A 14,574-nucleotide genomic window follows, 5' to 3' on the forward strand; every position below is an offset into this window, starting at 1 on the left:
GCTGGCTATTTGTTTTACTGGACTAAGCCTGGTTATATACACGTTACACAGACGTACAGAAGATCAGCCCTGGAACCTCAACTGACAATAAATAAATCCCCTGCACTCCTTTCATTACCTGCACACAGACTGCAGCTGAAAACACCCAGACGAGGATTTTTAAAAGCTCCCTGAGCAGGACACTGTGTGTGTGAACCTGATTAAAAAACAGGATTCTGAAAGCTAGAGCAGTTTTGGCTTAGACCTCAGGCAGACTAGCATTTCCAGTGGGTAGTAATCTATAAATCGCCTGCTAATTCAAGAAATCCCTATGAGCGGTAAGCCATGAGCCCAGCCCATGTGACTCAGTCTCAGAAATGGACCTCCACCTTTCATCGTTACATGGTATCAAACAGGCCTACAATATATTCACTCATTCCAAAGCCCTTCTATTTACCTCCACTGTTTGTCAGAAGTGAGAATAGAAAGGAGTTTATGGGGCAACATCCACAGCCATTAAACTATTCAGCGATGCCCATGATGGGAGAGTAAAAGTAGTTTTTTTCCCCGTAGCTGAGAAACCTAACACGACCAGCTAATAGGACACTTTAATTAGCTTTTTTAAATAAGGAAAAAAAAAAAAAAAAAAAAGAGCTGCATTCAATGTCTGCAATATCTTTTGGAAAAGGCTGCCATATCTACAATTTAATGATTTTTAAAAATCATGAAAGACCAAAGAAATTGAAGCCCTATCAAAAGACAGAGGTATTTCTGAAATGTAGGCATTTAAGCAGAAAGGGGCAAAATGCCTAATTTTGCTGCACGCCCACATCAGCACACACAACCATTTGGCACACTGGACATTAACCATCCTTAAAAAATTTCAAACAATCCCTTTAAAAATCACTGCTTCAATGCTACTAATCTAAAGATTGCATTCAGTCATTTAAGATGTAAATCTTGCATTACTTAGTTTTTACCAATATATAGTCATTAGTCCATTGTCACTAACTGCCTACCCTAATTAAGGGTTTTGTGGTGATCCAGAGCCTATCCCGGAAGCACAGGGTATGAGGCAGGGTGCAACTTGCAAAGGACCAACAAACACTCAGTGACACAAAACACACAGCCATTTAAAGCAGCCAATTCCCAAAAAAAAAAACTTCTCTGAATTGGGAGAAACGCATGGGGAGAACATGTAAACTCTGCAAAGAACCCATATGCAAACCCACAGCTCAAAAGATGTAGGCCACCAGCATCATCTGCTTGGCCTCTGTGCCAGATCCCCCAATTTTAGCCACACAATAATAATAATAATAATAATAATAATAATAATAATAATAATATTACTCACAACGAAAGCCATTGCCTTTGTGTTTTTAAAAAAAAAAAAAAAAAAAAAAAAAAAAAAAAAAAACCCCAACAGCAACAACATTCTGAAACACTACAGAAATGCCTTCACAAAGAATCCATAGACAAAATAGATGCATAGGCAAATAAAATTTTACATAATTGCACCACTTTGGTTACAAAAGTACATAATCACAAAATTCAGCTCAACTAATGATGCAATGTAGGGCAGAAGTTCAACATTATTCACATTTGGACTCCTAATACTTTGGCAAGTGCAGGAATGATGTGGGTACATATTAAACTACACAACAATCGAAGTTTTACAGACTTATTTCCCCATTTGGAGACCTTTAACAACCCGAAAAGGCCAACTGTATTTTTACATTTAACTTCTTGCTTTATTCAAACAAAAGCAAAACTTTGCTTCTTGGCTCAAAGGACTGGTAGTCTCATAGAAAATGTGCCACTCATTTTGAAACTAGATTTGCCTGAGCAATTTATCCCTGCTTCAAATACAAACGCTCAGATACATACTTTAAACAGGTAGTTAAAAACTGGTTCACCTACACAAAAACCTGAAAAAAGATGATTAATGAAGTGTCCATGTGAATGAACAGCCAACAACGGTAAGAAAAAAAAAAAAAAAAAAAGTTCAACATACACATGGCGGTCAAAACAAGCAAACAAGCACAGATCCGGTGCACAGTTACTTGTTTAAAATCAGCACAGCAAGTCCATTCTTCTGAGCCAAGAGAACTGACTGAAGTTAGGCACAGATGGAGTACACAGATCTCCTGCACCCAATGCGACTGGACTTGCATTTTGGTACGACAGGTTGCTAAAGATCCTTGGACCACCTCCCATCCAATATCCTTAAGGCAAAAACACCACAGAACCAATCCAGTGAACAGAAAACTCCTGTATATCCCCTCAATCCAAAGAATAAGGCTTGATGCTAGAAGTAGCGATGGCAACGTCCCCCTTTCCCTTCAAGATAGAAACATCAGTATCCAGCCTGAGAGAAGACAGAGCACAGACACACCAGACCAGGCGGGCGGGCAGCACGATGCCACAGCAAGCAGCACTGCTGTCTCACAGCGCCTGGATGGTGTGAGAGGATGTGGGTTCGATCCCCGCTCAGTCTGTGTGGAGTTTCCATGTTCTCCATGAGTCTATGTGGATTTCCTCCCACAGTCCAAAGACATGTTAGTCAGAGAGACAATCACTAAGTAAAACTGTTCAGGTTCATCCCTACTGTGTGAGTGATAGTGTGTCCTACTGATGTAGGGATGAGTGATCCGTTGCAAGGAGCATATCTAGCGGTGTAAGTCACCTTGGTGAATAAGGTATGAGCTGATGACACTACCTAGAATACAATGGAAGTCGCTTTGGAGAACAGCATTTGCTGAATAAAGTAAGGCAGTAACAGACAAGAGAGAATATACAAACAAAATACACAAGATGAGATCAGTACTCCCTTGGTCAGACTGATTTCAGTCAGTGTGAAGTCAACAGCCGTGGTCCTCCATCACACTGCCTGTTGAAAGGTGTTGTGCTCCAGCAGACGCTTCCTCTAAAGCCATCTCACTCTGTGAGATTTCAATTTCCCAGCTATCAGGGTGCCATGCACATGAAGAGTCTCTTATCAACCAGTTTTCACCACTGTCCCAGAACCCACCCATACAGAGTGGAACGTGTTGCAAAATGCCAACTTATCTCTCAGCAAAAACTTTTTAGGTGATGCCCCAGTAATGAGCCTCAAAATACTGAGAAATGTGGGTCAAACATTTCCACATTTTATATTAACATTTATTCAGTCATCTGGCACTTTTTGTCAAAGCAACTGACCATGTGACTGTACCGAACGACCAAAAATGAAGTTTATACAGTAGAGCTACACAACACACACAAATACGCAGTACAGACATTGGATTGTAAGAGGAAACTCACTCGAACACAGGAAGAGAGCATCCAAATCCCACGCAGACTGAGCACGGACCAAGCCTAGGTCCAGTTGTGCTGCCCAGGCACTGAGAGGCGCTAGCACTACCCGTGACAACCGTGTATTTAAAGACCTTCCAACAGAAACTTTGTCAATTAACTACTGTGTACAAAGGCTTAGGGTGTGAAACAAAACCAAGATTTATGACTTCAAGGAGTCATCAGGGTCAGAGCAACCAAAAGAGAAGCTTGGCAATAAGACTTTACAGATGCACAGGAAAATGCAAATTGCATCTCTTTAGGCCAACAAACATAGCACCACCTTATTTTTACTTCTGTGCTCAATTCAACTGCAAAAAGCATTTAGATTTTAATTCATTCATTTACCTTATGCTTTTCTCCAAAGCGACTTACAAAGCTACCTACAAGTAGGCAGCAGCTTTAATCACTGTGCTACCAGCTGTCCCTCTATATCTCCCTCCAGCCATCATCCTGTATTTTATTTCAGCAGAGCATAAAAAGTTGTTTACAATCTTTAGTGATTCACCAGGGATTTTTGTACCATGTTCTGATCCATCAATTTTGCATCTTTCAGAAAGGAACAGTTGAACCTTTAAGCTTTTCTGATGGATGCAGAATGGATTGTAACTATCCTTATTTTCTTATTTACTTCTTGAGTATATTGCCGGTGAAGGCGGGGTTGATGGTCAAATAATCCACTTTGCAAGGGAAATGCAGCAGTCAGTCCTGTTCCTCAATTTACCCTTATGATAGGCATTTCCATTTATGAAGATAAAGATCTGTCAGGGAAAATAAATAGCAGTGAAAACCAGGGCAATGCATCATGACTTACAGCTTCTGCAAAACAGATTTTCCCATATCAAGTCAAGCATAATATGGGAGGTCTGGAACTAACAGCCACGAACGGTTTTGCATGACACTGCAAGAAGGAAAGGCTTCTCCAAAGTTATGAAAAAGGCAATGAAGTAATGAATCTTCATTTGCAATGTTCTGAAATCAATTTATAGTGTTCATTTTTAAGGTTTTATTATTGTGTTGAAAAGTTAAGCAAGTCTTGAGGTTGCATAGCATAATCAAGTGAGCGATTTTCCCAAACATTTAAAAAAAAAAAAAAAATCCCATGTCATGGATCACACCATTATAATCAGCAGGTCTTCCAAATGATGAACTTGCTAAAATGACTTCACTTAGCAAATGGCAAATATAAACTGAAATCCAATTGTAATGATGGAAAGAAGTGAAAACTGTTAAAGTAAAAAACATTGCTTGTGCCAGCAACAGGGTGGCACAGCAGATAGGGCTGTAATTTCACAGTACTTGGTCTGTCTGGGTGTAGGTTTGAATCCTCTGTATGGAGTTTGTATGTTCTCCCTCTGTCTGCATGAGCTTCCTGTGGGTGTTCCACTTTCCTCTCACACTCCAGAAACATGCATTTCAGGTGAATTGCAGACACTAAATTGCCTGTTGGTTTTTTTTTTTGTGTGTGTGTGTGTGTGGCTACTCTGCATTGGACTGGCATGCTGTCCACGAGATTGGACAGTCCATGCTGTCCCTTGCCGCGTGCCCAGTGAGAGGTCCTGGACTGACACAACCCTGACCAGAACAAGTGATCAAGTGCCTGTGCACTATCTGTAACTACCTAGATCTTTGTGTTTATATTTAGGGTGGATTTTCCCAAAGCAGAAGAAAATTTTAACTGCTGGCACCAACACTAAGTAACAGATGGGATGTCAGGTAATAGTTTTCATAATGTGAAATTTGAATGTGAAAACCTCTACTAATGATGCACATAGATGTATTTTTAAAGCATTTAATCATGTTGAGATTATTTCAGGAAACAGTTTGGGTGGAAAAGACTTTATAAGCACCCCATCTGGCTACCGTGGACTGTATCTTTCAATAATATACCATTACCCAGCAGCTTCACTTATGATTAGGATGATGGAAAATAATAGCAGTGCTATTAAATCACAACTGTCCAAAAGAACCAAATGAAATTAAGTGGAACCAATAAAGCCATCTTAATGACAGCGAAAGAGGTGGAGATATCCTCTGCCTGTGCCTCTGTGTTTAGTATCCACTGACAGATATTGGGCAGCCATGTGCAACTCACCTAATAAGATGGCCAGTTTTTATCTCATCACTTGAGTACATTTGTCCAATGGAATTTCTACTGTTGTCTAGTATTTTCACACTGTAAGAGTGACTGCTTATCTTGGTAAACTATTTTTTTAAATAAAAAAAGAATCAAAATATTAGTGCAACTATTTGGATTAGCATACAGTGTAACAAGAACTCAGATTCATTAAGATGTTACACTTTCTGCATCAACTAGGAAGCAGCATCTCCTGCTATATCTCCAAACAAACACTTGCATTAATATTGACATGACACTGTACTTCGTAAAGCCAACTATTTACTCTGCTATCCCTTGCTTTTGACATCCATTAACAGAAGAGACACAACTCACCAGTTAGTGAAATATGAACAAAGGGGCATTTGAATAGGTATGTATACATTTATACTGGGTATGTTAATCATATTATTACCTTAAAGACATCAAACCACCCAAATGTGAAGCCTGCCTCTCCCCATATTCATCTGTATGAAAGAAAGTGTACAAGGCCAGACCGCACCAGCTGATGGCACATTTTGGTTTAAAACACAGAAGAAACCACCTCTGTGAAAGGCAGGTACCGATGTGAGTGAACACAATGCATGTAGTTAACACATTTTATCATGGAAGACACTGCACACATTTCAAATGGCAAACTTTCCTTTGTATGCAATTGAAGGGAAGGGGGGGGGGGGGAATCATCGTCATATAGACCATCACTATTTCTACCAAGATATTTAACTTGCACCTAGCAAAATGAAGCAAAAGGAGAGAATGCAACGCTTCATTTCATGTGTGCTGTTTACATTAATTGGAAGGACTATATTTTTGCCACTAGTGCCAAGAAAGCTGTGAAGAAGAGTGCCAGCCAGGGGAATAAATCATACATTTTTACATTTAAATCCCACGCTGATCCCGAGACTGGAACCAAACGTGTGGTTCAGTCACAGCAAAAGGCAAGGCATTTTCTCCGATTTCCTCCAATCGGACCAAACTGGTCATGTCCATTTGCTCACAATAACAAGCCCCACATAATAATTTCAAAAAAGGACTGCTCTTTAAAAAATGACCATATGTCAATTGCGCTTAGAAGTTCATTTGTTTGCCTCTTCTTCAGAACAAAGTTAAGCAAATTTCCCATGATGTGGACACTTGTATCTTGAGACCTGGTGGGGTACCAGATGTGTCAGAGGTCATTATATGTTGGAAAGAGCCCTTTGGTATACGTCTATGTTAAGCAGAACAGTAGAATTGCACAGAAACAGTACAGGCATGACTGCGATCATGAGTGTGTTTCAGCTGTGGAGGGAAAAAAGGCTTTCCAAGGAGCTACAAACCATTGTTATGCAAGTGCATTAAAGGTAGTTTGACAGGAAACACCAGAGTAACGTAGGGCTGTCTAAAGAAATACAAAAATACAAAAACCTGCAAGACACATAACATCTTGCCTACCAGTCGTAAACATTTTTGTAGAACACATGTCCTGTATTCACACTGTTGATGAATGGTAGATAAAACCAGCACAACCAACTGAATTTCCAAAATGTCCTAAGAGTAGTGGCATAACAAAAATGCTGCCTTATTTTTTTTTTTCCCCACAAAGCAAAATTAAAACACCTCATTTAACAAAAATTTGTTCCACATAGCTGGTCATCATAATCTTCAGGTAAATTTGATGGATCCATTCAATTAATATTTCGCAGGGATTAAAATTAAAACGCATATTAAAAACAGAAAGCTGCTGTCCTCCTACAGCTTGATTAAAAAGTGCACATATAACATTAAAACAAAACTTAAACACCACAAATATACTGAACGTGCTGAAAAGAAACAGGAGTCAATTAGGGGGGAAACAAAAATAATTTTTCATTCCCCATAAAAATGAGCGAGAACAGACGTTATTTGCTGAAAGAGCACTAAAGTATTTCTCAACGCACACACGAAGAACCCAACACGTTTCACTTCTAACCGCGTTTACCACGATCTCACCGTGTTCCAGGTATTGTACAAGGTAATGCGGCGCGCGGCAGGAGCGCTCGAGGCGACCCGTCTCGAGAACAATGAACCCGGAGACCCTCCGCCATGAAAGCGCCGTTACGGCGGAGCGAAGACGGCGAACGCGGCATTGTGGGAAACGGCGATACCCGCCACAGCGGCGGGCGTTAAGCGCACAAGTTTCCCGGGCAAGTCCGGCGGAGCGGCGCGAGCCGCATCCACGGCGGGAAGGAGGCTCTTTGTGAGGCCGTGGCGGGAGCGCAGCTGCCGGCCATGTTTACCGGCGGAGAACGGTCACCGCCTTCACGCCGCAACTCGACGACAAGTCAAGAGCCTCCGTCCTTCTACATCCTCTGTCAACCGCTTAACCAAAAATAAAAAACACACTGACCACATGATTCATCAAATCTGACGCTAGAATTTCCGCCCCAACCGATCGGCGACCGTTTCCTCACACAGACACCGTGACTGGAGAAGTTACAAATACAACCGTTTCCTTTCCCCCCCGTTGGTCGCCGATTTACACTCATATCCGCTTTCTGTATCGTATTGTCGCTGCTAAAATAAGTAACAGACGATCGAGTAAAAATCATGGGAAGACGAGTCGAAGGCTGTCTTGCATAGGAATCGAAAGCAGAGAGAAAGTGTCAAGTTTCCAAAAAGTTATTGAGAAAGGTGGAGAAAACGCTACACCGATCATATAAGGACAGAAACACTGACGTTAGACCGTATGTTTCCCACGTTAAGTGAGGATTTCCCTCATTCACTGTCGGGATATTACTTTTGTTAACTGTTACCTCACGCGCCCGTTGGATTGAACACACACTAGCGACATGTCTCTTTTAAAGGGCACTTGTGTTGTTACGCTGCTGCCGAATGGTGGCATTTCACATCTAGAATGAAATGAAACAAAAGCGAACTAGTGTCACCGGTGTCAGTGGCATGATTTTCGTCGATTTGGAGCAGTTTAAGTTTAACAGACGTACTGAGAGAACGGACACGTAGAGCCAACAACTCCGTTCGGCGCTGCTATTTAAATCGGGCAATGAATGTAACACACAGTCAAACTCTCGACGAACAAAACAAATGCAGCGAGACAGAAAAAAACAGAAAAATGCAGCTCAATTATAGACAGGCAGCTTCTAGTGTATATAAGTTGTGCGTTTCACAGGATGTTCCACATGATAAAGGATCGGTTAGTGTAACAGAGACGAGTTTTCTGGTGGTTCTCATACTTACTAAGGGTCGTTTGTAAACCTGGGTGTTCGGGGTGGCTGGTATCCGTACAGATGGCAATAAAGCACGTCGAAACAGAAGCAACACATCTCCGCCGAAACCACCATCTTCCTGCCCCCGCTGCCGGAGCCGGATCCGGGGCTCAGATTCGGGGAGAGGCCGGTGGAGTTGTAGCCTCCGGGAGTTGGGGACAACGCGTTGCTGTTGCTGCTACAACTACCCCCAGGACCCCCAAGGCCATTCACCCGATTCACGCTGCCCGCCGCCGCCACAGTCGACGAAGAACCAATCCCCAAGTCCGAGCCGCAATGTCCCGTCCCGGCTACCCCGCTCCCCACCCCGCCAGGGCCCCCCGACCCAGGGGACCCCGACAGCTTCTGCTTCTTCACCCCACAACACCCCGCCGCCATCTTGGAACAATCTGCACCGACACACCGCTTCCGACCCATCGCCGTCAGCGCGGGAGGGGCGGGGTGAAACGCCGACCAGACGTAGAAATCCCACTGCGTCAGCACGTACGACGTACAGCGCTCCACCTTCTCTCTTTTCCTAAGCCTGACACCCAGCGTACTTTACGTTACTTCCTACACTCCGACCGCCGAGGGCGGGGATGAGAAGAAAAAGACTGCAAAGTCACCCGACCCTCGCCTTTACGCCGAGCGCGTACTTTACGCAATGAGCTTACGCTCTTTTCGCAGAGACTTTGCCAGCTGTGGACTAGCACAAAACGCACTAATTCCAATGGAGCCCAGATTATTCAAAGGTTAGAGAGACCCCCCCCTCACCGAACACGGGTCGCAGCAGGAGCGGCTCGCTCGGCTTTCCCTTGAGTCATTCAGAATCCAAAATAAACTAAGACGAGGACGGCTAAAGTATAGCAAAGCCAAAGGTAACTGGTCTGGCAGACGAGGACCGCGAAGCTAACGCTAACGCTAGCCGCGCTGCGCTGCACTCTTCGACCACGGCAGAGACAGCGATTATTCTGTTGTGTGGGAGTGGGGATCTTGAGCACGCAGGACCCATACGCTTCAGCACGAACCGCACATAAGGTTCCGTGACATGTAGTAGCCCACGCCAGTTGTTTACTTGCATCCGAAACTTCCAGGTCTCCGCGAACGGTCGCTCGCTCGCTCGGTCGCTCCTTCTGTGTTCTGCGCTCCACAGCCGATGCGGAGTCAGATCGGGCGTGAGCAGCAACGCCTCCTATTTTTCTGAGCACATCTGCAGCCTACAACAACAACAAGTCATTTTCCTTCTCAAAATCCGCAGCCGGTTGATTTGCATCTGCCCTTTCCTCCCCCAAAAGTCACCGCTCAGTGCGTAGTTAATGCTTTTTATTGAAACCCCACTGTCTGCAGAAGAGCGGCGAAAGTTTGTTATATATTCGTTTAAATGATGTCATCCGTTTATTTTGAGTCATAATGGCATTTCGTTCTATCCGGCATGAAGGCATTCGCCGGGCGCTCTCTCGCACCTTCTGTCTTCAGCCAAATCGCAGTTAGCCACTCTGCTGCGAAAAAACACCCCCCTCTGCGATCATCCAAATTCGACAGCTCCTTATTCACTTCTTCCACGCAGAGCACGGGATCCAGGACGCACTTTGCGGGCTCCTCTTACGCACAATGCGCTCCTCTCAGCGGCTCCTCCGGCGGGATTCTCGGCGCTGTCTACGCAAAAAGCCGCGTCGGCGACGGAACCGCATGCGTACGCTCCGGGCTTTTTAAGCTCTAAATCGGAGGCATGATGATCGTCTGGCCCCTTTGTCCCCGGTCTCGTTTCTACAAGAGAAAGAAAACAAGAGCGCGTTACAAAACTACATTACAAACGGATTCAGACACATCCCCAGTGAAACCGGCTGCCCGCACTTTTGGAGCCTCGACGGGAGTAGCGGCTCTTCTCTGTCGCTCACCGATTGTACAAACGAAGCACGTTGACGATGCCCGACGTTCATATTCTCGCACAAAAGTTGTTTGGGGAAAAAAAGGGCAAAGCCGGAGCTCCTGGGCAGTGAGCTTCCTTAACAACTGCGCCACATAGCTGTGGGGCGGCACAGAGGCGCTGCTGAAGGAGCGATGGATTTCTGCTGATCTGGGTGATGTTCACCGCTGAGAGTTTGTGACAATGTACCGGAGAGACAGGCGCTCTTATTAAATTGCCTTAACACGTTGAAAGTATCAGTTGTCCCCGTTTGATAGTTTACTGGAACAATATACTGCAGGTTAGGAACCTTAATGAAGAGCCTTCCCCCCAGACTCTGAAACTGATGCACTCTCCTTGTGTCCTTGCCACGTTGCCGCTGCACAAGGATATCTACAATAAAGCAATATTTTTCTTTTCGTTTTGGTACATTACATACACTTCTTTACAAACAACCATTTGTAAATTTGGGAGCTGGATTATATCACAAGTACTTCCACTTACGGTCCAATTCGACACACTTGATTTGGTTTTCATCATAAAGAGAGGAGAACTCTGCCTGCCTGGTGTCAAGATACCAAATGTGGTCGGGAAGACTTGCTTGCTAATGCTCATGTATAAGTTAAATATAAATGTTTGCTCAGATTACATTTATATATTTAGCTGATGCACTTCTCCAAAGCAACTTACAGTGTTAAGGTTAGAATTATTTACCCATTTATACAGCTGGGTAATTTTACTGGAGTAATTGATGGTAAGTACCTGGCTCAAGGGTACTACAGACAGAGGTGGGGATCAAAGCTGCAACCTTTGGATCTAAAGGTAGTAGCTCTAACCACTTTGCTACCAGATTAAAACCAATGGCCACTGAATAGATCAACAGTTCATTTCTGGATCACATGGTGTAACCCTCTGAATGTAATGTATTTGTTTGTCTTCATGAAGTCATAAATGCAGTAAATAAACTAAACAAGGCCCTGAACAAAACTAGGGTTCCCATCACTGATTTATGCTATTCAGATGCGGACAATGTGGACAGGCAGAGAAGACATTATACAGTATATTTGTCAATACTGGAGTTCTTCATAAGAAGAAAAAACCTGGCCCATGTTTACTGTCAAGTCTGTAGATCTAGAGCATACATTCAATGGCACTGATGCACATTTTCTGTAGTATCAAATTCTCTTGTGGTATCATCTGTTGTTCTCACATCAGACTAATAATGTCTCAGTCACCTCATCCTGTTCCATCAAGATCACGACGAAGTCAAGACAGTGTTGGATCTGCTCAGTCATACTTAAAAGTCATATTCTGTACAGCGCTATTGCACAGCAAAATGTCATGTGGAGAAGACAACTACACGGTCGGAGTGATCAGACACAATCACAGCAAAATACTTTTCCTGGACAAAAGTTAGGACCCCTACCTAAAATCCTCAAACAGCAGAATGCGCCGCTCCTCACACCAAAGAAAAAATACTACATAGAAGAAAAGTAAAGAAGTCGTGTCATGGGAAATGATTTAATTGCAATCCTCATGAACATCAAGTGCTTCAAAGTCTTTGCAACTCTTACAAGACTGGAAAAACACACAAATGAGCCCCTTTTAAAGCCAATTAAATACATTTCAAAATGCATGTGTTCAAGTTTTACAGTGGTTATTGCATCTTCAAAGTAAACTGTGGCATGCACAAGGATCTTGCAGCAATCTCTGATGAGTCACCTGGGACTAGAAATTGTTTGCTCTCACTTGTCGCAAGCCATATGGTCTTTCTCATGATTTATAATCTCTTTTTTTCCCTGTCCTGTTCTTGCTCACCATAGTCATATAGGGCTCTCCTCTAAGGAGACCTCAATGATCTCACCACGAAATTGCTGTGCCAAAACCCAGCGGTGTAAAACTGTGTGTAATTTCTCCCAATGCAACCAGCCCCATAAAAGTTAGGCCACAGCATAAGAGCAATTATGAGTTATTTTAACTTTTTTTTAGCTACCCAAGGCATGGAAATTAACCTCACTCACTGTCCTGGCCAGTTTATGGTGGAAGTCACGGTGGCCCTCGGGCACAGAGAGATGCCGCTGTCCTCTGTGCCAGTATACACGACACCAGGTGATGGAGACTCCTTGAAACCTGAAATGGTCCTGAAGTTATTGAGGCCACAAAGTTTTGTCTTCAGTCCCTGTATCAATGTCCTCACTTCATAATACTGTACAGCATTGGTAAACAGACATGGTACCATTCGGAGGTCTATAAAATAAAGACCACAACTATGTCTCATTTTTCTGCCTATTTCATTTTATTGTTGTCACTAGTTTTTAATGTATTGGAATATGTGGTTCACTGGTATTTCCCAAGGGGGTGTGGTGGTGCAGTGGGTTGGACCACAGTCCTGCTCTCCGGTGGGTCTGGGGTTCGAGTCCCGCTTGGGGTGCCTTGCGACGGACTGGCGTCCCGTCCTGGGTGTGTCCCCTCCCCCTCCGGCCTTACGCCCTGTGTTGCCGGGTAGGCTCCGTGACCCCGTATGGGACAAGCGGTTCTGAAAATGTGTGTGTGTGTGTGTGTGGTATTTCCCATATGAAAGGCAACCTACATTTGTGTATAGCATAATAACTGCAAAAAATCTTTACCTAATGTATCCAGCTAACTACCAATGCACCTCACAACAGATCATTGTCAACAGTGTGAATTGTGAAAATTAAAAATTTGAATTTTAATAGAAACATAAGGAGTACTTTTTACAAATATACATGTAAGTACAACGTTTGCTTTAAAAAATCCACATATAATAAAAAGACAACACATTCCCAGTATTGTTCTCTGAACACTAAAGCAGCAGAAGCAATTTACTGGTATAAAAACCTTTTAACTGCGCAGTAAAGCATAGCGATTGGGGACTCGCAACTGTGTGGACTTCATAGTGGTATAAATTAACGACTATGAAAAGAAAAGGCTTCTATGCTGTGTCACCCCACTCTCTAGATATCAGTTTGAGTATTGGTTTCCACCCACTGAAACAGTGTCTATAAGCAGTTAAAGTCATATATAGTCTTTAAATAAAGGTTACTCTGCAACTGTAGTAAACATGAGCAGTATGTCTATATAAAATCTGTGAACTATGGAACTTTAAGGAAAATTCTTCTGAGAAAAGTACAAAAAGCGTACATATGTGTGTATAATGACAAAGAACTGTTTTTCTAACTCTAAATCTGAAATAAGTGCAATGAACTCCGAACTGTATAGGTTTGTTAGAACTTCATTTGTACCGAGGACAAATTCTGTCAAGTCCTCCCCCTCCTCCATCTGTCGTAATGACACATGTATTTTTTGGATATGAACAGGGAATATTTACAGAATTCAACTATTAACTCTTTCTCATACAAAGCGTCAGGTAAAGAAGAAGTGCAGATCACTCTGGATAAGGCTGCTGAATTCAATACAGTAATATAGTGTAAATACAGTATAATGGAAAGTAACACCTTACGCTATTGATTTATTGTAATCACACCGAAAAAAAGATTCAGATGTCCTCCCTAAACATTTTTTCCCACCATGTTATCATACCCTGTGTATCCTTTTCTGTCATTTCCCAATTCTCATCTACAACATAAACAATTTTCAGGTGCATTTGATGTTTCACTTCCATGTTTATTGTGTCACTTTACATTTACATTTTAAAAGCTGGCGCTAAATATATGCCTTGCTATTCCACGTCATCCTTTCACCATCCCTCTTCCCCCATTCACCCACCCCCGGCACCAAAAATGTGACCGATCAGCAGACTTTCCGCATGGTAGGGCCGATTTCCACATAACTTGCTGCATTACAATATCCTGAGAGGACAAGTAAGCAAGAAGTCTCTTTGTGTGTACTTGTGAAATAGGATTGTGCGACATAATATTTGGAATCAAATTCTATTTTCTGTTTTTAAATAACAAGGGTTGTGTAGTGCATTCTAGGAAGTGATTGTGGCTGCGGTGACATCGGCCGAGGACAGGTTTTTTGCCTTTGTGGTAAAG

The 14,574-nt window shown here is 42.9% G+C and overlaps 1 protein-coding gene across 3 annotated transcripts in view; it reads right to left on the reverse strand.

The window, feature by feature from the left end:
* The window catches only part of ammecr1 (AMMECR nuclear protein 1), a 51,449-nt gene that overhangs the window by 31,853 nt on the left and 5,022 nt on the right, over positions 1–14,574 (reverse strand). For 2 of the 3 annotated variants that reach the window (XM_018752093.2, XM_018752094.2), the window contains one exon: positions 8,645–10,419. In XM_018752093.2, coding sequence (XP_018607609.1) covers positions 8,645–9,090 — 446 coding nt within the window. In that variant the 5' untranslated portion in view covers positions 9,091–10,419. Of the gene's footprint in view, positions 1–8,644; positions 10,420–10,550; positions 10,580–14,574 lie in introns of those variants that run through there. The other variant, XM_018752095.2, reaches the window with a different exon arrangement.

Source organism: Scleropages formosus, chromosome 4 (assembly GCF_900964775.1).
Source record: "Scleropages formosus chromosome 4, fSclFor1.1, whole genome shotgun sequence".
In the NCBI taxonomy this organism is placed as follows: domain Eukaryota; kingdom Metazoa; phylum Chordata; class Actinopteri; order Osteoglossiformes; family Osteoglossidae; genus Scleropages; species Scleropages formosus.